The sequence below is a fragment of the Ovis aries genome, chromosome 9 (assembly GCF_016772045.2).
Source record: "Ovis aries strain OAR_USU_Benz2616 breed Rambouillet chromosome 9, ARS-UI_Ramb_v3.0, whole genome shotgun sequence".
In the NCBI taxonomy this organism is placed as follows: domain Eukaryota; kingdom Metazoa; phylum Chordata; class Mammalia; order Artiodactyla; family Bovidae; genus Ovis; species Ovis aries.
The window spans coordinates 32313594-32340603 of NC_056062.1; the positions used below are offsets into that span (position 1 = coordinate 32313594).

The 27010-nt window shown below is 41.3% G+C and overlaps 1 protein-coding gene across 8 annotated transcripts in view; it reads right to left on the reverse strand.

The window, feature by feature from the left end:
- Positions 1 to 27010, reverse strand: part of SPIDR (scaffold protein involved in DNA repair) — a 285222-nt gene that overhangs the window by 171213 nt on the left and 86999 nt on the right. For 5 of the 8 annotated variants that reach the window (XM_060393383.1, XM_060393381.1, XM_012183635.5 and 2 more), the window contains one exon: positions 7487 to 7737. In XM_060393383.1, coding sequence (XP_060249366.1) covers positions 7487 to 7737 — 251 coding nt within the window. Of the gene's footprint in view, positions 1 to 7486; positions 7738 to 14976; positions 15071 to 25870; positions 25908 to 27010 lie in introns of those variants that run through there. The other 3 variants (XM_060393385.1, XM_060393384.1, XM_060393386.1) reach the window with 2 other exon arrangements.

Genomic DNA, 27010 nt, shown 5'->3' on the forward strand with positions numbered 1-27010 from the left:
GATATAAGTAGAGCTACCCCTCTTTCTTTAGGTTTCCATTTTCATGGAATATTTTTTTCCATCCCTTCACGTTCAGTCTGTTTCTCTCTACTTAAAGGTGATGTTTCTTACAAGCGGCATTTGGTTGGACTTTTCTTTAAAAAATCCATTCAGCTACTCTTTGTTTTTTGATTGGAGAATTTAGTCCATTTATACCAAAAGTAATTACTGATAAATATGAATTTATTGTCGCCATTTGTTCATTGCTTTCCAGTTTTTTGTAACCCTTTGTTCCTTTTGTCTTCTCTTTGTCCCTTTCATTTCAATTTGTTGATTTCTCTCTACGATATGTTTTGATTCCTTTCTCTTTAACTTTGTTATCTATTATAGGTTTTTTACTCTGTGGTTACCACGAGGCTATATAATACATCTGGTATTTAAAGCAATCTATTTGAAGCTGATAACAACTTAGGTTAAAATGCTTACTAGAATTCTATACATTTACTTTATCCCACTCTGACATTTTATGTTTTTGATGGTACAATTTACATGCTTTTATCGTATGTATACATTAACAAAGCACTGTAGTTACAGTAATTTTAAATATTTTTGTCTTTTAATTTTATACTATATTTAGAGGTGATTTACTCACCACAACAGAATTAGAATATTCTGAATATAATGATATATTTACATTTACGAGTGAGATTTATTCTGACGTGTTTCCCATTACTTTTAACATCCCTCTTTTCAGTTTGAGGAAGTCCCTTAGCACTTACTGTAAGGCTGCTGCTGCTAAGTCACGTCAATCGTGTCCGACTCTGTGCAACCACATAGACGGCGGCCCACCAGGCTCCCATCCCTGGGATTCTCCAGGCAAGAACACTGGAGTGGGTTGCCATTTCCTTCTCCAGTTCATGAAAGTGAAAAGTGAAAGTGAAGTTGCTCAGTCATGTCTGACTCTTCATGACGCCATGGAAGCCTACCAGGCTGCTCCATCCATCAGATTTCCCTGGCAAGAGTACCTGGAGTGGGTTGCCATTGCCTTCTCCTACTGTAAGGCTAGATTAGTATAATTGATGAACGTCTTCAACTTTTTTGCTTCACCTCTTGTTCAACTCTGAAGGACAACTTTGCTGGGTACAGTATTCTACATTGGCATTTTTTCCCTTTTCAGCACTTATCATGCCACACACCTCTTGTTTGCCAATGCTGTGCTAAAAATCAACTCATAGTTTTACTTGTGTTTCCTGGTACATACGACGCTGATGTTCCCTTGCTGTTTTTACAATGATCTACCTTAACTTGTGATAATTTCATTATATGTTTTGACATGGGTCTGTTTGGATTCAACTTACTAGGAATTTTCTAGACTTCCTGGATCTAGATATTTGTTTCTTTACCCATCATAGGTAAGTTTCAGGCATGATTTCTTTGAATGAACTTTCTGCCTGCTTCTCTCTTCTCCTTCTAAGACCCCTACAATGAAATACTGGCCCACTTGATGGTATCTCAAGTCCCTGAAGGTATCTTCAGTCTTTTCCATTCCTCTCTCTTTTTGGTTCTCTGTTTGGATGAATTCTCCTGCCCTGTTTTTGAGTTCACAGATTCATTCTTCCACTGGATCTACACTGCTGTTGAAACCCTCCACCTAATTTTTCGATGAAATTATTGTATTCTTCAGCTTTGTGACTTCTATTTGGTGCTTTCTTATATCCTCTATCTCTTAAAATTTTCACTTTGCTATTGCATTATTCTCCTGACCTCAGCGAGCACCCTTAGGACCATTATTTTTGAACTCTTTTCAGGCAACTCATTTATGTCTCTGTCCTTAAGGTCTGTTTCCAGAGTTTTCTATTGTTTTCTTTTTTTTTAATGTGTTTCTCTTATTTTTTCATTTTGCTTGACTCTATGTGTTTAGGAGAACAACCTTATTGTTCAGCCAGGCCTGAGTTCTTGGTTCTCGCAAACTTCTGTGAACATCCAAGATGTCTTCTTTGTTCTCAGTGGTTCCTGGAAGTTGAGAGTATGCCAAGAGCTATCAGTGTCCCAAAGGTAGAATCTCAGTCAACAGCTTTTAAAGTACACAAGTAACCTTCTGCCGGGAAATACTGGGAGCTGGGCATTTCCGTGCACTCCCTCTGTGTTGAGCCCTTTGGGGACAGCCAGATAAGAACTGCTTCTTTATATGCTACAGTCCTGCTCAATCCACAAATGCCAGTCCTGCTGGCCATCAAACACAGGCAATCAAGGTATGTCCTCTGGGTGGCAGTCACAAAAGCTGAAATGCCAGACATGTGCACAAGCCTCTTCTAGGAGACATCATCAACCCACAGCAATGTGGAGAGAGAATGAGAAGAAGGCACCTGCTGGCCTCCCATGTATCCAAGGAGAATGGCAGTCAGCAGCCTAGATGTGTGATAAATTAGAACCTGATCCTCAGGTAATTGTGCGGTAGTTTGAGCATTCTTTGCCTTTGAGCATTGCCTTTCTTTGGGATTGGAATGAAAACTGACCTTTTCCAGTCCTGTGGCCACTGCTGAGTTTTTTCAAATTTGCTGGCATATTGAGTGCAGCACTTTCACAGCATCATCTTTTAGGATTTGAAATAGTTCAACTGGAATTCCATCACTTCCACCAGCTTTGTCCATAGTGATGCTTCCTAAGGCCCACTTGACTTCGCATTCCAGAATGTCTGGCTCTAGGTGAGTGATCACACCATCGTGGCTATCTGGGTCATAAAGCTGTTTTTCGTATAGCTCTTCTGTTTCTTCTTGCCACCTCCTCTTGATATCTTCTGCTTCTGTTAGGTCCACACCATTTCTGTCCTTTATGGTGCCCATCTTTGCATGAAATGTTCCTTGGTATGTCTAATTTTCTTGAGGAGATCTCTAGTCTTTCCCATTTTATTGTTTTCCTCTATTTCTTTATATTGTTCACTGAGGAAGGCTTTCTTATCTCTCCTTGCTATTCTCTGTAACTCTGCATTCAAATGGGTATATCTTTCCTTTTTTCCTTTGCCTTTCACTTCTCTTCTTTTCTCAGCTATTTGCAAGGCCTCCTCAGACAACCGTTTTGCCTTTTTGCATTTATTTTTCTTGGGGATGGTTTTGACCACTGCCTCCTGTATAATGTCACAAATCTCCATCCATAGTTCTTCAGACACTCAGTCTATCAGATCTAATCCCTTGAATCTATTTGTCACTTCCACTGTATAATCATAAGGGATTTGATTTAGGTCACACCTGAATGGTCTAGTGGTTTTCCCTACTTTCTTCAAGTCTGAATTTGGCAATATGGAGTTCATAATCTGAGCCACAGTAAGCTCCTGGTCTTGTTTTTGCTGACTGTACAGAGCTTCTCCATCTTTGGTTGCAAAGAATATAATCAATCTGATTTTGGTACTGACCACCTGGTGATGTCCATGTGTAGCATCTTCTCATGTGTTGTTGGAAGAGGGTGTTTGCTATAGCCAGTGCATTCTCTTGGCAAAACTCTGTTAGCCTTTGCCCTACTTTGTTTTGTACTCCAAGGCCAAATTTGCCTGTTACTCCAGGTATTTCATGACTTCCTATTTTTGCATTCCAGTCTCCTATGATGAAAATGACATCTTTTTTGGGTGTTAGGTCTAGAAGGTCTTGTAGGTAGACAGCATATTAAGAAGCAGAGACATTACTTTGCCAACAAAGGTCCATCTACTCAAAGCTATGGTTTTTCCAGTAGTCATGTATAGATGTGAGAGCTGGACCATAAAGAAAGCTGAGCACAGAAGAATTGATGCTTTTGAACTGTGGTGTTGGAGAAGACTCTTGAGAGTCCCTTGGACTGCAAGGAGATCCAACCAGTCCATCCTAAAGGAAATCAGTCCTGAATATTCACTGGAAGGACTGATGCTGAAGCTTTGAAATTCCAATACTTGGGCCACCTGATGTGAAGAACTGACTCACTGGGAAAGACCCTGATGCTGGGAAAGATTGAAAGCAGGAGGAGAAGGGGACGACAGAGGATAACTGGTCGGATGGCAGCACCAATTCGATGGACATGAGTTTGAGCAAGCTCTAAGAGCTGGTGATGGACAGGGAAGCCTGGCTTGCTGTAGTCCACAGGGTCACAAACAGTTGGACAATGAGCAACTGAACTGAACTGACCCTCAAGGAACAGCTTTTATCATAAGCAAATAGGCCTCTTTGGGAGAAAGAATAGGAGATGATTTTGTCAGCTCACTGTGGGCTGAGCCCTAGAGGAATAGCCACAGGGAGTCCTGGTAAGTTCATTAAGAACTATATCTATGTTTGCTAAAGTCTGGTGGCATGACCAACTGGATGTACATGAGTTTGAGTAGGCTCCAGAAGTTGGTGACGCCAGGGAAGCCTGGCATGCTGCAGTCCATGGGGTTGCAAAGCGTTGAACACAACTGAGCGACTGAACTGAGAGTCTGGTGGGTCTCATAGACACAAGCCCTTTTGGCTTTTAGAGCTAGGTGTTTGGGGGGCTAGTCCTTCCAGTGAAAGTTTTAGAAGTTGAGGTGCTACATACTGGATCCAAATTTTCTGCTCCTCACAGAGTAGTTGGGAGTTACAAGTTCCCCACTGATTGCATGTTGCTGAGCCAGGGTGGGGTCTATGGTGAGGATCTCATAAATTCACTAAGCAAGTTGCTGCTGCTGCTAAGTCACGTCAGTCGTGTCCGACTCTGTGCAACCCCATAGATGGCAGCCCACCAGGCTCCTCAGTCCCTGGGATTCTCCAGGCAAGAATACTGGAGTGGGTTGCCATTTCCTTCTCCAATACAGTGAAAGTGAAGTCACTCAGTCATGTCCGACTCTTTGCGACCCTACGGACTATAGCCCATCAGGCTCCTCCATCCATGACATTTCCCAGGCAAGTTAAGACAGTCCAATTATCTTTTATATAAAATAAATAGATTGGTACCATATCTGAAAAGATTACTGGCATCAGTTCGACAAGGCTAAACATTTCTACAAAATGTGAAGTGAAAAAGAAAAAGATTCAAAACATTCCAACTAATTTCCAGAAAAAGAATCACTACATACTTTTAATACACTCTTTGAAGAAATCAGGTAAAGAGAAAATAATTTAAATAAACGTACTATACAGTATCTTCAAGTTTTGTTTTCTGTCAAATATAGCAAGCACTACAAAAACAAACAAACAAAAAAAAAACACCTGACCATAAGGCTGGTGTAATACGGCCTTATTATTGACAACCTAACTAAAATTTCAAAGCAATGTTAGATTGACTTTCATTAGTTATGCCTCAAACAGTGCCACGTATCAATAAAAATAAAAATAGGACTTCCCTTGTGGGTCAGTGGATAAGAACCCACTTCCCAACATAGGGGACATGGGTTCAATCCCTGGTCCGGGAAGATTCCACACGCCAAGGAACAACTAAGCCTGTGCGCCACAACTACTGTACCCACACTCCAGGGCCCACAAGCCGCAGCTACTGACGACAGTGCTCCTGGAGCCCGTGCTTCGCAACAAGAGAAGCCACTGCAACAAGAAGCCTGTGCACCACAACAAAGAGTAGCCCGCACTCCACGCAACTAGAGAAAGCCCACATGGAGCAACAAGGACCCAGTACAACCATAAATAAATAAATAAATAAATTTTTAAAAATGAATAAACAAGGAAGAAGGCCCAAAGAGACTGAATTAACATTTCCCTGTTGGACAAATCACAAGGAGAGAAGGCCAATGTTCTCCAGCCTTGAAATGCCAACTACTTAACTTGATCCTTGCTAGCTAGTCCTTATGAGGTTTAAAAAAAAAAGAAAAAAAATCCTTTTAATGGCATTTATAAATATTTTATTTGTGCTACATAATGGAAACCTGTAATTAACAACCACCTTTTTTCTCATTGCAGTTTCATTTTCCACAGACTGCCCCCCACCCCATCCCTGGCTGAACTTCTGTGACAACGGCTCATGACCCTTCCCTGTGAGGATTATCAAGATGTCTGTATCCGTAACATTTTCATAAAAGTTCACTTCAACAAGTCTTTCTTTCATCATTACTAGACAACTAGTCAAGAGATTTTCTCAACTGAAAACATGATGCTCTAAACAGGAGAGCCTATGAGCCGAAACATGTGACCTTTCCCCTGCTTCCGAACCAGGTCAGCAAACCTGCTCCAGGCAGCAACCATGGGCCTTCAGGAAGTTCAATAAAGCTCCTCCTAGCGTCAACAGAAAGTCTTCCAGTCTGATGCCTGAGACAGACAGCCCTAATCACACCAACCACACTCTTAGTATTTCAACACAGTAACTCTGAAAGAATAACCACAAAACAGACATCCCTCAGTTATCACTTAGAAATCACAAGAAGAAATCAACTATTTGCATATTGCTGGAGTTGCTTCAGTCATGAGCAAAGGACATTTGAATCCCTTTAATTAGATTCCTTTCCTGTTTTCTCAATAGACTACGACATCATTCTCATTTAAGGGTATTTAATAACTTCTTCACTCTGGGCATGAGGCATTCTGTCTTACTTTATGTCAAAAAACAACAACAACAACAACAGCGAACAGGCATCGATAGATCACCAGACTATATCCATTCCACTGGATCAGTCACATCCTTCTAGTCTCCCCTCTGCTCCTTTACTCAAAACAGGTCTCCTTCTCCCATTTCCATCCCTGGACATGGACAGCGATTATTCCTAACCTCTCTGTCTCCACTGGGTCTTCTCTATTATTTTCTAACTCATCTCACTTTTTTCCTCTGGGATCTCTTTTAGACACTGGATCCCAATCAAGCCTGATCAAACATGTGCCCTAAGGTCCCCGCCCCTCTCCTGCTTTGAACTGCAGCTTCTAGCAGAGGGTGACACTGCTCTCCAGAACTCAAGCTCCTTGCCTCCTCCCCAGCTGACCCAACACTAACACCATCACTGGGCTCTCCTTGGTGTGTGCTGTACCTGCCCTCCGTGAAGTACACACCCTCAACAGATCCCAAACCGTGTTCTTCATTAGCGCATTTACACGCTCTACTGTGCTCCTTCACACATTCTGCTGGCCCTCTGTAGCCTAGCTTCTATGGTTCTTCACACATAGGCCAGTTTCAGGCCTGTGAATCCTTGCTCTCGCCAACTACAATCATAAAAGCAGTCTCAATACTCTTTATTTCTATTTATCTCTTTAAACATAACTCACTCAAAAACAAGAACAGTCATTTACTTGTATTAATTGTCTAAGATAGCACTTGGAACATGGTTACTAAATAAAATTTGATAAACCCAAACAACCAATCTCCATTAAGGAAAACAGTTACATAAACTGGTTATGATCAAAACAGTGGATGTTCAACTTAGATGAACAAATCCATAAGTCATCTCCAGAAATTAGGACTCTAGAACTGCTCATCAGAATTACAATTCTATTCTATAAATCTTCCTTCTGACATAAATAGATATTTTTAAATTAACATTTTAGGTATTTGGATTTTTTAAGAAAAAGAAAAATTGTTTTATAAAGTATTTAACCTTAAAAGCTTCTTCCTCTTTGCTGAACTTTCTGGAGTCTTGGGAAGTTTTGTGTGTTTCTTGGGTGTCTGCAAAATGGTCTCCGTAGATTCTACCCTCAGGTTTTCTCCTCTCTCTGTAACCTGTGTTCCATTTGACCCAAAATCCATGTGGTATTTGTGAGAGGATTCTGAATCAATGACCAAGACGTTCTCAGAGCTGTCATCTTCTTCACTATCTGATGAATACTCTAAAATCTCTGTAGGATTTATCTGAAAACAAAAAAAAAAAATTAAGAGAAATGCAATTAACTTTGGAGAATTGTTTACTCAAATCCATATTTACGCCATGCCCATTATTCTACTTCCCCATGATTATATTCATTGAAATAACTTTGCAGACATAATATCTGTATCTTAAACTTCTTTCTTCATACAAAATCCAAACTAAGCAAGCCATATACCCAAAGAAGATATTAAACCAACTGTAAGCCAGACACTATCTCACAGAATCCACCAAATCCAGCACAAACATTTCAATCTTCCTTCAATCAACTAAAAGAAATGTGCCACACATTTGTCAGTCTCAAAAACTGAACTAATAACATGAACCTGAATGCTATTAGTCATTTAACACCTACTGGGAAAAAAGTAATCTTTTGATTCTGAATTTTAATGTGGGGTATAACAGTAATTTACTATTTGTTAAAACTCAAATTTTCTTTAAAACTGCCTCTTCAGATGTAACCCACTTAATTGACCAAAGAAGTCTCTAAGGATAAAGATGAAAAACTGAGTTTTCCCATATAATTCCAATGAAATATTTTCCAGAGGCCAGTTTGAAACTGCTAATAAAATTAATACACAGAAATCACTTGCATTCTTATATACTAACAATGAAAACTCAGAAAGAGAAATTAAGGAAACAATCCCATTCACTATTGCATTGAAAAGAATAAAATACTCAGGAATAAATTTGCCTAAAAAAACAAAAGACCAAGTATACAGAATAAAACACTGATGAAAGAAATCAAATATGACACAAATAGATGGAGAAATATACCATGTGCTTCAATTGGAAGAATCAATATAATAAAAATGAGTATACTACCTAAAGCAATCTATAGATTCAATGCAATCCTTATCAAACTACCAATGGCATTTTCCACAGAACTAGAACAAATAACTTCAGAATTTTTATGGATATATGAGAAATGCTGGACTAGAAGAAACACAAGCTGGAATCAAAATTGCCGGGAGAAATATCAATAACCTCAGATATGCAGATGACACCACCCTTATGGCAGAAAGTGAAGAGGAACTAAAAAGCCTCTTAAAAGTGAAAGAGGAGAGGGAAAAAGTTGGCTTAAAGCTCAACATTCAGAAAATGAAGATCATGGCATCCGGTCCCATCACTTCAAGGGAAATAGATGGGGAAACAGTGGAATCAGTGTCAGACTTTATTTTTTTGGGCTCTAAAATCACTGCAAATGGTGACTGCAGCCATGAAATTAAAAGACGCTTACTCCTTGGAAGAAAAGTTATGACCAACCTAAACAGCATATTCAAAAGCAGAGACATTACTTTGCCGACTAAGGTCCGTCTAGTCAAGGCTATGTTTTTTCCAGTAGTCATGTATGGATGTGAGAGTTGGACTGTGAAGAAGGCTGAGCACCGAAGAATTGATACTTTTGAACTGTGGTGTTGGAGAAGACTCTTGAGAATCCCTTGGACTGCAAGGAGATCCAACCAGTCCATTCTGAAGATCAGCCCTGGGATTTCTTTGGAAGGAATGATGCTCAAGCTGAAACTCCAGTACTTTGGCCACCTCATGCAAAGAGTTGACTCATTGGAAAAGACTGATGCTGGGAGGGATTGGGGGCAGGAGGAGAAGGGGATGACAGAGGATGAGATGGCTGGATGACATCATTGACTCGACAGACATGAATCTGAGTGAACTCTGGGAGTTGTTGATGGACAGGGAGGCCTGGCATGCTGCGATTCATGGGGTTGCAAAGAGTCGGACATGACTGAGCGACTGAACTGAACTGAACTGAAAAGGCCCCAAACAGCCAAAGCAAGATTGAGAAAGAGGAACAGAACTGGTGGAATCAATCTTCCTGAGTTTAGGCTATACTACACAGCTACAGTCATCAGGACAGTATGGTTCTGGCACAAAGACAGAAATATAGTCACTGGAACAAAATAGGAAATCCAGAGATGAATCCATGCACCTATGGACACCTTATCTTTGACAAAGAAGGTAAAAATATACAATGGAGGAAAGATAGTCTCTTCAACACGTGGGGCTGGGAAAACCAGTCAACTATGTGTAAAAGAATGAAACTAGAACCCTTCATAATATCACATACAAAAATAACTCAAAATGGATTAAAGACCTAAATCTAAGGCCAGAAACTATAACACTCTTAGAGGAAAACAGGCAGAACACTCTCAGATATAAATCACAGAAAGATCCTCCATGATCCACCTCCTAGAGTAATGGAAATAAAAACAAAAATAAACAAATGGGACCTAATTAAACTTAAAAGCTTTTACACAACAAAGGCAATTATAAGTAAGGTAAAATGACAACTCTCAGAATGGGAGAAAATAATAGCAAACGAAACAAATGAAAAAGAATAATCTCCAAAATATATAAGTAGCTCATGCAGCTCAACACCAGAAAAATGAACAACCAAATCAAAAAGTGGGCAAAAGACCAAAACAGACGTTTCTCTAAACAAGACACACAGATGGCTAATAAACACATGAAAAGATGCTCAATATCACTCATTATTAGAGAAATGCAAATCAAAACCACAATGAGGTATCACCTCATGCTGGTCAGAATAGCCATGATCAAAAAGTCTACAAACAATAAATGCTGGAGAGGGTGTGGAGAAAAGGGAAACCTCCTACACTGTTGGGTGGAAGGCAAACTGGTACAGACACTATGGAGAACAGTGTGGAGATTCTTTTAAAAAACTGGAAATAGAACTACCATACGACCCACCAATCCCACTGCTGGGCATACACCCCTAGGAAACCAGAACTGAAAGAGATACATGTACCCCAATGTTCACTGCAGCACTGTACAATAGCTAGGACATGCAAGCAACCTAGATGTCCATCAGCAGATAAGTGCATAAGGAAGCTGTGTACACATATACATATACACAATGGAATATTACTCAGCTATAAAAAGGAATGCATTTGAGTCAGCTCTAATGAGGTGGATGTACCTAGAGCCTATTATACAGACTGAAGTAAGTCAGAAAGAGAAAGACAAATAATGTATATTAACATATATATATGGAATTTAGAAAGATGGTACTGATGATCATATATTCAGGGCAGCAAAGGAGACCAGATGTAAAAAACAGACTTTTGGACTCAGCGGGAGAAAGCGAGGGTGGGATGGGGAAAGTGAGGGTGGGATGATTTGAGAGAATAGCACTGAAACACACATATTACCATATATAAAATAGATGGCCAGTGCAAGTTTGATGCATGAAGCAGAGCACCCGAAATTGGTACTCTGGGACAACCCAGAGGGATGGGGTGGGGAAGGAGGTGGGTTCAGGATCGGGGGGGACACATGTATACCTTTGACTGATTCGTGTGATTGTATGGCAAAAACCATCACAATACTATAAAGCAATTATCCTCCAATTAAAATATATTAATTAATTAAAAAATAAATGAAGCAAAATAAAATCCTCTTTTCATCGCACATCAAAAAAAAAAGAAACTGGTCCTATGCACTTTTTCCCCTCTAATGTCTTGTTTTTCAGAATGTTCTATTAATTTTTGTTTTTGTGCTATCTTGATAATTGAGGGAAATACCATCATGGCATGGTGGATAGAACTGTTATGTAATATAATATATTATAATAATAATATGCTTGAGAGCATAATAAATATTTACCTTTGGAATTTAAAAAAAAACAGGAACTATGTTAGAATGAGTCACTGAGTCTTTTTCCTAACATTTCCTACACTTTCTTCTACTCAAATTTCTGAACTACCAAATAAGTAAGAATTTTTGTTTTGAACACCAGATTATATAAAGCAGGACTTCACATCAAGAGCCAAATCTAGGGCTTCCCTGGTGGGTCAGTAGTAACTAATCCGCCTTCCAATGCAGGAGACACAGGTTGATCCCTGGTCCAGGAAGATCTCACATGCCTCAGAGCAACTAAGTCATGCACCACAGCTACTGAGCCTGTGCTCTACAGCCTGGCAGCTGCAACAACTTGAGGCCACACCCCTAGTGCCCGTGCTCTGAAGAGAAGCCACCGCAGTGAGAAGCCCAAGAATCTCAACTATAAAGTAGACTCCCTTGCTGGAACTAGAGAAAAGCTCACACAACAGTGAAAACCCAGTGCGGCCAATAAATAAATAAGTAAATAAATGGCAAATCCTGGAGAGAAGAATCAATACATTCTTTTCTAATGCTTTCTGTCTTTGCCCAGAAACATGCTAAAACATTTAAATATGGTAGATATTTTCCTATTACTTGATTTTGCAAGTCACTCTCATTGTTTTAATGTCAGCAACAATATCCCTCAACATTCTAATTTTCCAGTATATTAGTAGCTGCTCCTAATTTAATAGCTACACTAAATTTTTAACTCATTAAATGTAAACTGTACATTTAGTTAAATGGGTTCTGTACCCCATCAATTCACACTGCAGCTACAGGGACCCTCACAAGGAGCCCTTCCTATTGATGGTCAGCTTGGACTGTGTCATTGGCACTGTAGCAGGCATATGGACACACGTGAACGAGGTTATCACTTGTGGGTATGTGTGTGCACATGTGCACTGGGATGCGTCTGTGTGTGTAGGTTAGCATTACAATTTTCTTTATTTACTAATTTACACACAAAGCAAAAGATTTATCACATTTGGCCTTTTGAGAATCTTATCATTAAAATCTTTTTAAGAGCTTAAAAAGGACCTCATCTATTCCCACATCTCAAAAGTTTGGGTAGTCACCTGTTACCAGGTGCCATTTAAAATATGAAAAAGTAAATGAAAAAACTGTCAAAAGAAGAGCTTCATCCCACAATCCTCTCCACAGGCTCAACTGTGTGTCCACCTTACTGTGTTACTGAAGTGTTCAGTTACTACACACTGCTCGTCAGGGGCACATGTTCCCCCTAACCCTGCCCTGCCAGACACAGCTTCTGAGTAAACATGAAGAACAGGCCACAAAACAACCACAGTAGTGGACCCTGAAAACTGTTTCTCGACATGAAATTTTCGGATATTACTTAATAACTCCCAATTTAATTTCATGTTTTTGCTATGGAATATCTTTTCCTATAGCACTCTAGAGTTGCACACTTCCCGCTAGAGCAGAGCTGCTCAGTGTCAGCACCGCTGCCATTTCACCATGGATAATGTGGGGCTGTCCTGTGCACCACAGGGTGGTTAGCAGCATCCTGGCCATTGCCCACTAGCAGAATGAGCACTGTCCCTCCAGGCATGACTGTCAAAAGTCTCCAGGCGTCCCCTGATTGAGAACCACTGTCCTAGAAAAAAGTCAATAAATAACCAGCTACACGTGGCCTGTGCCAGGGACTCACATGAAAAATGGAAAGGGATAGAGTGCTTTGTGGAGATGGGGAGGTCAAAATGAAATAGTCACGGAACAAACTGGTGGAAGTACTGCAACAGAAGTGTTGTTCAGGCTGCACAGGAACAGGTGAGAGAACAAAGCCAGCTGGGGCACAGGGAGAGGGGAAGAAGGAAACAGATGCCACTCGAATCAGGATTTGCCACCTAAGCTGGATGCTAACTGCAGGTTGTTAGGCAGAGAGAGAAGGAAGTGCATTCGGGGACTAGGAATAGCACGACCACAAATAGGAAGCCAGAAAGAACAGAGCACACGCAGGGTAATCTATAAGAAGCAGAGGAGAGGGGTGTCGAAGGCCGAGCAGACCACAGCAGGGCATGCTGCTGTACTCTGAGGCCCTTGCAAGCCACGGGCAGTTTTACCAGGGACAAGACAAGGCACGTGCTGGTGTGGAGAGATCACCCAGACAACATTCTAAAGAACAGACTCTACTGTGGAAAGGTAGAGACAGCAGCTAGCAAGAAGTCTCCTCCATAATCAAAGCAAGAGATGAAGATGTGAGAGGTGGCAGGAGGAGACAGAAGCAGACTGGAAAGAAAATAATGAAGAAAATGTAACAATACTTGAGGACTCCCAGATGTCAGAAATGAAAGTGAAGGCAGAGTGAAAGGAGCCCCCCAAGCACCTGGTCTGGGCAACAAGAGAGGTACATTTATCAAGAAAGGGAATTCCAGAAATATATCTGGAACAGGATTGCTCCCAATACTGAATTTGGCTTTGGTATGTTAATACTGCAATGCCTATGAAACAGCTGAGGTAACAATGACCAAGAGGCAGCCATGGCTTGACAGGCCTGGAGCGTAAAGAAAGAGATTCGATGTGGAGATCCAAGTGCAGGAACCATAGGGACAGAAACTGTGCGCTCAAGTATGAGAGCTCAAGGGAAAGACGGTCCACAGAAACCACGTAACAGAAGAGCAGCTCCAGGCTGGAACTGTGGGAATACTATCAACATTTAAGCTGTACCCGGGTGAGAAGAGACAGAAAAGGGAACTCACTTGAGAAGGAAGAGATTGCACAGATACGAACCCAGCACCATCTCAAGCTCAGCCCTGCCCTCAATCGCAGGTTATCTTAAGCAATGTATTTAACTTTCCTATGCCTGTTTCTTCATCTTCAATTTGGAGAAATAATAACATCTAACACATTAAGCATTTCATTGTCATTTAGTCGCTAAGTCGTGTCCGACTCTTGCAACCCCATAGATTGTTGCCCACCAGGCTCCTCTGACCATGGGGTTCTCCAGGCAAGAATACTGGAGTGGGTTGCCATTTTCTTCTCCAGGGGATCTCTCCGACTCAGGAATCGAACTCAGGTCTCCTGCACTGCAGACAGATTCTTTGCCAACAGAGGTTTTAAGGATTTAATAAATGTATTAAATTTTACATTTATTTTCTTTTTTAAGTTATTTTCTTGATCCCTAAGAGGATCTCTGTAAATGACAATGAGGAATACAACAATTAATGACTTCAGCAGCTGATCAAACATGAACAATGCCTTAGCCAGCAAAAGAAACCATGTATTCTTCATCTATGCACGTCCAATTTTCAAGAGGAAACAAAAGCCATAACAAACATCTTAAGGAAAAGATGGCAAGCAGCAGCACTTCAGCACATTTTCCTTTAGAACTGCTCCCCAAAGGCTGAAATCCTGAAGAGCGCGGAGGACCTCTCCTCACATGGACACAGGGAGAAACGGCCACTCACGAGACCCCAGCTGTCTTAGCCCCAGCCTGACAGTAAGGAACTCACACTCTCACAAAGCATGCTGAGTGCGTGAGCACACATGCACCGTGTGTCCCTGTATACGCAGGCAGAGGTGCACGTGCACGAGACAGGAGAAGGAAAGAATCGAAGACCACTCACAGGAGTCTGCAGGTTCAGGAAACCAGGCGACATTTTATCTTTACTGTGGAAGCTGATTAATGAGAAAGGAGGGCTATGAGTTTCGGAACAAAAAAAGACTCGGTTTTGAATCACTGGTCCCCTATTTTACTGTTTTGTAGTTGCACAAGTCACTTCACTGGCTCTGTCATTCCTTAGCTAAATGGAAAAATTCTTCCAGAAGTAGTTTAAGAATGAGAGATAATGACTACTTATTATGAAATAATTTAAGCACATGCAAAAGTGTAAGAAATTAAAAAATACCTGTGCTCATTACCTAATCACTCTTCATCAAATATTAACACAATACAAATTTTCCTTCAGATTTTTTTTAAAGGCAGTTGAAAATTCCTGCATCTCTCTTCATGTTCGAGTTTTCCTCCATCCTAGAGGTAACTCCCTCCTGAATTTGGCATTTCATCAACATCCTCTTTTTGCTCTCATAAAAGAATATTATTCTCTCTTTATTCTTTACCACATACACAAATACTATAGAGTATTATTTTGTGAGCTTTGAAACTTTATATAAAATTTTTAAATCGTATCCTCTGAACACAGCTCTGAATGACGTATTTTTCCCATCAACATTATCTTTCTTAAAATACTTATTCATGTTCGTACATGTAGCTCTATTTCAGTGCTGCCCAACTGAAAGATACGTAACTTAAAACATTCTAGTAGCCACGTTAAGTAATAAAAAGAAACAGATGAAATTAATGTAACTACGTTATTTAACTAAACATATAAAAAATAGTACCACTTCTTTCTCAGGTCTCACCAGAATCGCCTTTAGCAGTCCCTTCACACCAGTCTGTTTTTGTGTCTCTGTACCTTGAAACTCTCCCAGCCTCTCCCCACATCCAGTTCTGAAGCCACTTCTGCACTTTAAGGTATGTGCTATAGCGGCACCACACTTCTCAGCACCAAGCTCTCGGTGAGTCTGCTTAGGCTGCCAGAGCAAAAGACGAGAGACACAGGGAGATGGAGAGACTGACTTCCAGCAGGTTCCCTGGGGAAGCTGACCAAAGGGAGCCCTCTGAAAACTTTCACATATAATACTTTCTTCAGGTCTATAGTCCATTACAGAAATAATCCTGGGCAATCTCAGGATATACTAGCATGGTTCTAAAACATTTTCTCCTCCTCTTTAACTATATTTTGTTTTTTGTTACTTGCAACTAAAAATTAACTATCTGCTAAATATCTCAATTCTTTGCAGCCAAAGATGGAGAAGCTCTATACAGTCAACAAAAACAAGACCGGGAGCTGACTGTGGCTCAGATCATGAACTCCTTATTACCAAGTTCAGACTTAAATTGAAGAAAAGTAGGGAAACCTGCTAGACCATTCAGGTATGACCTAAATCAAATCCCTTATGATTATACAGTGGAAGTGAGGAATAGATTTAAGGGCCTAGATCTGATAGACACAGTGCCTGATGAACTATGGAATGAGGTGTCTGACACTATACAGGAGACAGGGATCAAGACCATCCCCATGGAAAAGAAATGCAAAAAAGCAAAATGGCTGTCTGGGGAGGCCTTACACATAGCTGTGAAAAGAAGAGAAGCGAAAAGCAAAGGAAAAAAGGAAAGATATAAGCATCTGAATGCAGCATTCCAAAGAATAGCAAGAAGAGATAAGAAAGCCTTCCTCAGCGGTCAATGCAAAGAAATAGAGGAAAACAACAGAATGGGAAAGACTAGAGATCTCTTCAAGAAAATTAGAGATACCAAGGGAACATTTCATGCAAAGATGGGCTCGATAAAGGACAGAAATGGTATGGACCTAACAGAAGCAGAAGATATTAAGAAGAGGTGGCAGGAATACATGGAAGAACTGTACAAAAAGATCTTCATGACCCAGATCATCACGATGGTGTGATCACTTATCTAGAGCCAGACATCCTGGAATGTGAAGTTAAGTGGGCCTTAGAAAGCATCACTACAAACATAGCTAGTGGAGGTGATGGAATTCCAGCTGAGCTGTTTCAAATCCTCAAAGATGATGCTGTGCAAGTGCTGCACTCAATATGCCAGCAAATTTGGAAAACTCGGCAGTGGCCACAGGACTGGGAAAGGTCAGTTTTCATTCCAATCCCAAAGAAAGGCAATGCCAAAGAATGCTCAAACTACTGCACAATTGCACTCATCTCACACACTAGTAAAGTAATGCTCAAAATTCTCCAAGCCAGGCTTCAGCAATACATGAACCGTGAACTCCCTGATGCTCAAGCTGGTTTTAGAAAAGGCAGAGGAACCAGAGATCAAATTGCCAACATCCACTGGATCATGGAAATACCAAGAGAGTTCCAGAAAAACATCTATTTCTGCTTTATTGACTATGTCAAAGCCCTTGACTGTGTGGATCACAATAAACTGTGGAAAATTCTGAGAGAGAATGGGAATACCAGAACACCTGACCTGCCTCTTGAGAAATCTGTATGCAGGTCAGGAAGCAACAGTTAGAACTGGACATGGAACAACAGACTGGTTCTAAATAGGAAAAGGAGTACGTCAAGGCTGTATATTGTCACCTTGCTTATTTAACTTACATGCAGAGTACATCATGAGAAACGCTGGACTGGAAGAAACACAAGCTGGAATCAAGATTGCCGGGAGAAATATCAATAACCTCAGATATGCAGATGACACCACCCTTATGGCAGAAAGTGAAGAGGAACTAAAAAGCATCTTAATGAAAGTGAAGGAGGAGAGGGAAAACATTGGCTTAAAGCTCAACTTTTCAGAAAACAAAGATCACGGCATCCGGTCCCATTACTTCATGGGAAATAGATGGGGAAACAGTGGAAACAGAGTCAGACTTTATTTTTGGGGGCTCCAAAATCACTGCAGATGGTGACTGCAGCCATGAAATTAAAAGACGCTTACTCCTTGGAAGGAAAGTTATGACCAACCTAGATAGCATATTCAAAAGCAGAGACACTACTTTGCCGACTAAGGTCCATCTAGTCAAGGCTATGGTTTTCCAGTAGTCATGTATGGATGTGACAGTTGGAATGTGAAGAAGGCTGAGTGCCAAAGAATTGATGCTTTTGAACTGTGGTGTTGGAGAAGATTCTTAAGAGTCCCTTGGACTGCAAGGAAATCCAACCAGTCCATTCTGAAGGAGATCAACCCTGGGATTTCTTTGGAAGGAATGACGCTAAAGCTGAAGCTCCAGTACTTTGGCCACCTCATGCGAAGAGCTGACTCATTGGAAAAGACTTTGATGCTGGAAGGGATTGGGGGCAGGAGAAGAAGGGGACGACAAGAGGATGAGATGGCTGGATGGCATCACGGACTCAATGGACGTGAATCTAAGTGAACTCTGGGAGTTGGTGATGGACAGGGAGGCCTGGCGTGCTGCGTTTCATGGGGTTGCAAAGAGTCAGACATGACTGAGCGACTGAACTGAACTGAACTGAAATATCTCAAAGTACAGAAAGTGTTTCATTAAAGAAATAGCAGCCTTATTAAGTATATACTATGTGTAAGGTGTTATACAAGAGACAAAATTTAATGAGATACAGTTCCATAACGAACCTGAAATCAAATAAAGGAGATATTGTAAGCACGGCTCACATGAGATGTTCCAAATGAGCACAGAATAGAGCCCCTGTTTCTGGCTGATCAGAAACCAGCAGATGCGCTAGAAGAGACAAAACCTACACTGGGTCTCAAAGGACCGAAGAATTCTTAGCATTTTAAAGATGAGAAAAGAAGAAAGCAAGCACATGAGGCAGGGAAGGACCAGGGATTCAAGATACACAGACAAGTCTTGACAAATCCAAGTGTGGATTTCACACTGGGAGGCAAGAGATAACCATGTAACTGACAGACTGCGGGGTGTAGAGAGCACAAATGTCCTCTCACATAAAGACAAATCAAGTAAGCCATCAGCAGTGGGAAGCAGGTTCTAAATTTATTTCTTGGAATGATGATAAATTTGATGGCAAATTCACTCACATACTTTCCATGTGGCTTCTTGGTACCAGGGACTGCCCTAGGTCAGTGATAAGGTCCATGCCTTCAGATTTGTTTCCATTCCCAAACCCACTGAAGACATGCTCTAGCAAATTAAGTTTGTTGTTGTTTAGTTGCTAAATCACATCTGACTCTTTGCGACCCCATGGTCTGTAGCCCACCAGGCTCCTCTGTCCACAGGGCTTCCCAGGCAAGAATACTGGTGTGGGTGGCCATTTCCTTCTCCAGGGGATTTTCCCAACCCAGGGATCAAACTCGTGTCTCTTGCATCTCCTACATCAGCAGGTAGATTCTTTACCACTGAGTCACCTGGTAAGTCCAGCAACTTAAGTTACTATAGCATTTTAATGTGCTGAAATTCAGCACACTGGCAGGTGTAAATGCATTCACAGCCTACTATTTTAATAATTATTATTCTAAAACTGTTTGGCAACCAAATAGCACTAATGAAAATACTGCAGACAGTCGGTTCAAGGAATGCACTGCTACAAATAACGTAGTAGTAATGCACTACAAAAGGCCAAATTTTAGTCAAGACAGTGGTGCTGTCTTGACTGAAATAGAGGACACATTCAAGAGCAAAGAATGGAGAGAGAAGCTGTTCTTTGGAACACATGGAGTTTTAAATGATCACAGGTCGAGCACAGACACACAGAGCCACCTAGCAGGAGACTGGAAATTCAGCTCCTTGACAAAGATGCCACTGGAGAAGAAATGATTCAAGACACCAATGACACCAACCCTAAGACTCCTCATGGAGGACACAAGTGAGGACAAGCTGGCTGCAGCACTCTAATTTCTGGGCTCCATGAACCGAGTCAAGGTACATTTATTACTTCAGCCTCATCATAGACAACCAACCTCCTACAGACTATCACAGGAATCACAATGACTCCATCTTACTTTGATAATATAATACTGTGCACCTAAGATGATAAAAAAGACTCCACTGTCTCTCCCTTAACATCTGCCAGTTATCTGGCAGTGCATACATCTGGGTGATAAGGAGAGCAAGGACAAAATGGGAAGTATACACACACATTTATGTGAGCTGTAATCAGCGGAAAAATCAGGAATAAAACAATTCTTCAATTCTCTAAATAAGTGGATATTCAACATTTTTTATTTAAAATAGATTTTTAAATAAGTAGCACAAAATTTTAATTAAAAAATTAATTCACACAATATTCTATGTAATTCATCTGATATTCTTTAAGCTGAAGTTACCTCCTGTAATCCCATCCACTAATTTCTGCATGAAATGTTCAGGAAAGAGTCTCATAATTAAAGAACTAGCCCTGAACCTAAGCATCCTAGTTCCTACATCAAATCTCAACCTAAATCCACGTCTACACGTGCAGGGTCCTCCTGGATAGAAACAGCGTCCACTAACAAAGTCAGGAAGTCAAGCGTCTCCCTGCAAGACTACGACACGCTGCCGTAAAACAGGTGAAACCGATCAGCCAGATGAAGCAACACTCTCCAACTCTCAGAAATTACAGCTTCCAGTTCTAAAATGTATAGATAGGTTGCACCAACAGCAACAGTAGAATATCAGTAACAAATGATAACCTCTTCAATTCTAAATGACACCTTTGTAAGCTAAATTACTTACCCAGCTGGCAAAACAATCGAAAGGTAACTAAACTAAAGTCACTCCTTGAGATAACCAATTACAGGACAAAAACAGCTCACTTTACTGTATTTTTTGCGAAAACAAAAGCCTCACGCTCTGGACTCAGCCCAGCACGGTCAGTGAAGCACCCTGTGTGCCCGGGGCCCCGCTGTGGGGGCAGCTGTCAGCTGCACCCTAACCGGCAGGCCCATGTCTCGAAGCACTGGTTTCTGCTCTCTGAGGCTCCCACCCAATTACTGGCCGGCCCAGACCTGCCTGGGGAGATCAGCAAGGGCCAGGCCACGCCAAGTTCACCACGTTTATCCTGATTCAGCCTCCCTTTCTTCAACTCACACTACAAATGACAACAGTCGTGGGAATTTTAAGGACATAATAAGAGAAGTATAAGGTGCTGCCTGTTTAGGAGCTTTTGAATCTAATAACAACCAGTAAACGTGTTTACGTAGGTTAAAAGGTGTGGGCAACAGCTAAAAAGCTAAAGAAGACATGCCCTGGCAGCTGTGATGCGCGAAACGACCAAAACCAACACAGCTCCTAAAAACTGATGGGAAGGAGAAATACCGGCAGCTGATAAATCGACAAGTTTAGTTACCAGACACTTTCCACTCAAAACTCTAAAATGGAATTCATCCCTTTAACAAATCAGCTGAATGCTGCTGTGCATCAGAAATCATTCTGGGTACAATGGATCTAGTGGTGGTGATGGGGAGAGCAGATACCAGAATCCTAACCTCTATGGTCTTTAGATTCTGGTGGAATCATCATACACACAGACACACACACACACACACGCTCACACACACACGCTCGCTCACTCACTCACTCACACACTCACTCCTTCATTAACGTGGGCTGTTCTCTATCAAGGACAACACTGGATGTGTAGAAAAGGACGGCAAAACCATCAAGACCAGGAGTGTATCAGACTTCCAGATCCTAACAGAATTTTACTTTCTACTGGGATTAAAAATCAGTAAAAGCAATATAATTCTAGATTATACAGTCTTAAACTAATCATAGGTGATACACTTTCACTGTTTACTTGTGTGCTTTTTGTGACTGAAACTTTATCCATGAAAATCACTGCCAGCTGGTGAGAGGGAAAACAAAAGCGACAGATTTTCTCACACACTCAAGAAAAAAAATTTTTTTTCTGAGGTAAACAGGTTTAACAAGCTACACCCAGAGTTACACCTCTGTAAACCACTTGGCTTGCCTTCCCCAAACAAAATGTTTCCAACCTCAAATTCCAGCCCGATGAGAACAACAGAACTCAAGTCCTACCAACGTTTTGTGGGTTCACAGAAGCACCGTTCCACCAGAGTGCCTGCTCTGAGGAGCCCAAGGGGAAAACAACCAACAGCAGGGGAGAGGCTCATCATTAGAGACAGCAAGACAGTGACTGCAGCGCTCAAAAAGGAAGCTGTGGGTCAAAGTTCACTGAGCAGCAGCCCAGAGCACAGAAGTGCCTGGTGGCCCGGGGCCAGCAGGGCCTCGCAGCAGAGATCCACCCAGAACCAGGATCCCTCGGCCCAGAGAGTGACTACAGGTCATGAAGGAAAGCACGCCTCCTCCCAGGAAGACGGGGCTCGACTGGAGTACAGACGCCGTCTGTGACATAACCTGGCTGCCTCTCTCTCTGTTTCAGACATTTTCAGGGAAAGACACAGCCTGCCTTTCTGCAATGCGGTCTTCTGGCAGATAGGCAGGGGTGGCATACCTTTCCCTGGTTAGCTGGAGGCTAAGGAACATCCAACTCAGAGCACACTCAAAACTGGAGCCTCAAAACTAACAGAAAGGCAAAATGACCACACACTCAAAAAATTAATCTATTCATTTGCAAACAGAATAAGAGGCAAGACACAGACTGCTGCTGGTTATGAGCCAGACTTTGCTTTTTTTCAAGGCAAAGAATTCAGATCATACACAAAATATTAGGTACAAAACCAGACTATGGGTGTTCCCCTATGGCTCAGAGGGTAAAAAATCCGCATGCAAGGCAAGAAACACAAGAAAGGCAGGTTTGATCCCTGTGTTGGCAAGAACCCCTGGGGGAGGAAATGGCAACCCACTCCAATATTCTTGCCTGGGAAATTCCATGGACAGAGGAGCCCAGTGGGCTACAGTCCATGAGGTCGCAAAGAGCTGGACACAACAAACTAAGCAAGCAACCAAAGCTACAAGGGTATATGGTACAACACGGGGAACATGGTTAATATTTTATAACTATAAATGGAGTATAACATTTAGAATTCTGAATCACTATATTGTATACCTGTAACTATATAACACTGTACAGCAACCACACTTCAATTTAAAAAAACTAAACTAAAGCAAAATAAAATCCTACACAGTGCCGAATGGGGTGGGGGTGGGAAGCCAGAAGGGAGGGAGGAGTCTGGAGAAGGCAGATGGCTTCCAAGGAAACAAGCCAGGGAAGTGCCCTAAGGAAACAAAGGCAATGCAGTGAAAGGCCAGGACACAGCCTCACAGTCTGGGTAGCAGTCTCCAAGCATGGTGCCAGGAGGTGTTAACAGGCATGAAGATAAAGGCAGAGAGGGGCTCCACAGCCAAGGCAATGTGAATAAACATGGATGAATGAAATTAAATGCCGAGCTTTCTCAGGAGCCTTTACAACGTCCTTCCATCTGTGACCTCTAAGAGAGGGCTGTAGTTTTCCCTAACTTCTACTTCTGTCTGTTTAAATATTGTAGACTGAACGTAGTTTCACATTTTCTTGACAGCTGTTCTCATAGAGAAACATTACTTAGGATGTTGAGGTGTGCAGTTCTGCACGTACCAGATGGACTTCCTTTCCTACCATTTGCAAGACTGCTGGTGGACCTCAAACCTGCGATGCTCAAGCCCGCTCCTGTTGTATCTCTGACTATCAAAGTCACAGGCTCCTTGCTTGCTCTGGGTTTGAAACCAGGAAATAGCAAGGCTCAGTGCTGGACAACAGGAAGACTAAAAAGATGAATAAAATATATACTCTGCTCTTTAGACATCTCTATCTGGCTACTTGCTTATAACCGAGTAAAACCAAAACACTCACTGTAAAGCAAATCTAAGAGCAAGTATTTCAGAGGACCCAGGCCTCGCTCCAGACACAAGGTTGGCTGAAAAGGTCCCAACTGGACTTCAGGCAGGTAGCACCTGACCGTATTTTATATACACACAGATGCTTCTTCAAAATAATCAAACTTCATCAAAATAATCCTCACAAAATTCCTTTGAGATGAAAGAGGACAAATTAGGTAAACTGAAATAGAGAAAAATGACTTAAACATAGTTGTGCAGTCACAAAAGATAAGGGAATAATCTCAAGAATCCCCTCTATCCACACAGAATCCTAAACACACTATATCAGCCTCTGTCTAGAAAACAATGCCAGGCAAAGGAATAGAGGAAAACTTATACATAGATACACACACACACATATACACATATGTATACATATTTAACTTTGATAGCTACAGAAGTACAGGAAGGCAAAACTTAAGAGAATTCTGTCCATAGAAGAAATCTGTCCTGTATATTTTTCCATAACATGAGGGTTGATTAAGGTGATACAGCAAGCACTTTATATTAAGGTATTTAAAAGGTGTAATGTTTCATAAAGCTCATTTCATCATTATTTCAATAACTAAAAGATAATGTTTAATACAGTTAGGGATTTTATTGGCTACAATGAGCCAAAACTATATCATGGAGGTAAGTCAACTCTGAAAACGATTACTCTTTTAACATTCATGCAGGAACATGAACTATGAAAAGAAGTACCAGGCTATTTTAGCCCCTCTAAAAGCCAGAAACAGCAAAGTAGTCCACCCTTAAGAAGATACTTGATTTAAACCATGCTGCTGCTGCTGTTAAGTCGCTTCAGTCGCATCCAACTCCTAGCGACCCCATGGACTGCAGCCCACCAGGCTCCTCCATCCATGGGATTTTCCAGGCAAGAGTATTGGAATGGGTTGCCATTGCCCTCTCCGATTTAAACTATAAATTCAAACAAAACAATGTTTAACTTTGTGAAGTTTTAAAGACTCATGATTCTATAAAGTTATATTGGGCTTGATACATGAAGTAACGCAGATTTTCTTACTTGAAAAATAAAGATAATGCTGACTAAAAAATAATTCACTAAAAGAACATATTTGAAATACAGTTGTAACTAGCAGAACATTCTATATGCACCTGAAACTGTATACATAAAGACTGTACAGAACATTTACAACCAGCAAAAATTCTCTGTGTGTTTCTGAACACGTACTATGGGGTGCTCAGGAGCATTAATGCATGAGCTGAACCAACCACGTGTGCTCAGAAGGGTTGCTTTAGTCACTGACTCTTGACTGGCACTAGAGAACTGACCTCTTAGAATATTCAAACTGATAGGAACATTTTTCACACTCAGTACCTTGGCCACACTGCACTGTTCTGTCCAGGTGGTCTGTGCAAATAATGTGATTCATGGTAAGCATCTGCTTTCCTTCTAGAACTGGGTTTGGTCACTGCAGCCAATCACCAGGCACTGTTACGGTGACAACGGAAACTACGCGGAAGCTTAGTAGTGAGCTTACTACACTCTGCAAGAGCTGCTGCAGGTTGAGATGAAGCGTGTCCTCTGCTACCCCTAGGCGAGGACTCTTTGAAGCTTGTGACTGGTCACCCAACTTCTGACACATCTTCCCCTGTGGACTGTGCTTAGCATCATTTGTTGTAATAAATCACAGCCTCAAGTATAACTTAGAAGTTCAATGATTCCTCCTGACAAATCGCTAAATCTGGAGAGGATCTTAGGGACTCCAGACACACAGAGTTCATAATTTTAATACACTTTCCATCATTTGAGTAGAATGAGAGGTAGAAACTAGTCTATATAATCCTGGTAATCAGATATAGTTCTTATAATAACATATATGTTACATGACTTAGAGAAATATCAATCTCCATTCATGGAAACTATTTATAGTTAGATAAATATGGTTTTAAATCAGATCACCATCTACAACAAGGGATGGCAGTTTTGTTTTTTGGGTTTGTTTTTTTTTTTGGTGAAGGACCAGATGGTAAGTACTTTAGGCTTTGAGGGCCACACAGTATCTTTCACAAATACTGAACTGTGTCACTGCAGCATGAGCACCATAAGAGACAGTGCAGAAACCAGTATGCATGGCTGCATTTCAATAAAACTTTATTTGCAAAGACAGGTAAGGGGTGTGATGTAGCATGCAAGCTACAGTTTACCAACCTCATTCCAGAACAAATGACTTTTCTTAATTTCTTTCCTAGATAAAGAAAACCACATATTAAAAATATAACAAAACAAAAAGTAAACAAAGGAAAATACCAAAATTCTTTCTTCATCACTCAGTGTTGCTATAACAAGACTCCAAATGTCAGTCATGTCCAACTCTGTGCGACCCCATGGACTGTAACCTACCAGGCTCCTCTGTCCATGGGATTTTCCAGGCAATAGTACTGGAGTGGATTGCCATTTCCTTCTCCAGGGGATCTTCCAGACCCAGGGATCAAACCCGGGTCTCCCGCATTGTAGACAGACGCTTTACCATCTGAGCCACCAGGGAAGTCCAATGTTGCTATAATAAAACTCAAATTACCTAAATCATAAATTTTTAAAATCAATTTAGGATCTGCTGATACCTGCTGTGAACTCAGTACACCAAAAGTCACGAAAAGGCAATCCAGGGGTAACTTCCTGGCTCTCTGGCACTGGGAAACTCTAGCCTGGGTTTTCTATTGCTTCATAACAAATCACCACTAAGTCAGAGGCTTGAGGCAACATCCATTTATTAGCTCACAGTTCTGGTGTTCAAACCTTTATTCAGGGCAAGAGAGTCCAAGCTGAAGTCTCTACACAGAGTCCCTAAAGGACAGTCAAAGTGCTGGCGGGCTGCTTCTCATTTGGGCACAGGGTCCTCTTCTCAGTCCCCACAGCTGTGGAAGACTGAGCTCTTCACAGCCTTTGAGTGAGATTCCTGCTGCCCATCAGCTGGGGGCTGCTCCTAGCTGACATTACTTTCCACATGGCTGCCCCATCTTCAGATCCAGCAACAAACAGTCCTGTTCCTGTGGAATCCTCACATAACCTCCTGCAACTTGTTTCTACAGTCAAAGTGTAAACATTTAATTTAGACAATAACTGGATTCAGCATTGCTCAATGAATATCTCAAAGCATGCCTAACAAAATCAAAGCCCTGAAAAATCATTGAGAGGTTTTGAAATGAGCTTTTTTATAGAAATGGTCCGACCTTAAGAACATTTAACCCAAGCTTCTGAGACACTGGACCAGCACTGATGTGAACCTCAAGCGTTCAGGGACTACATGACTTTGAATGAGGTCAAACAAACATGCTTATCATGCAAGGT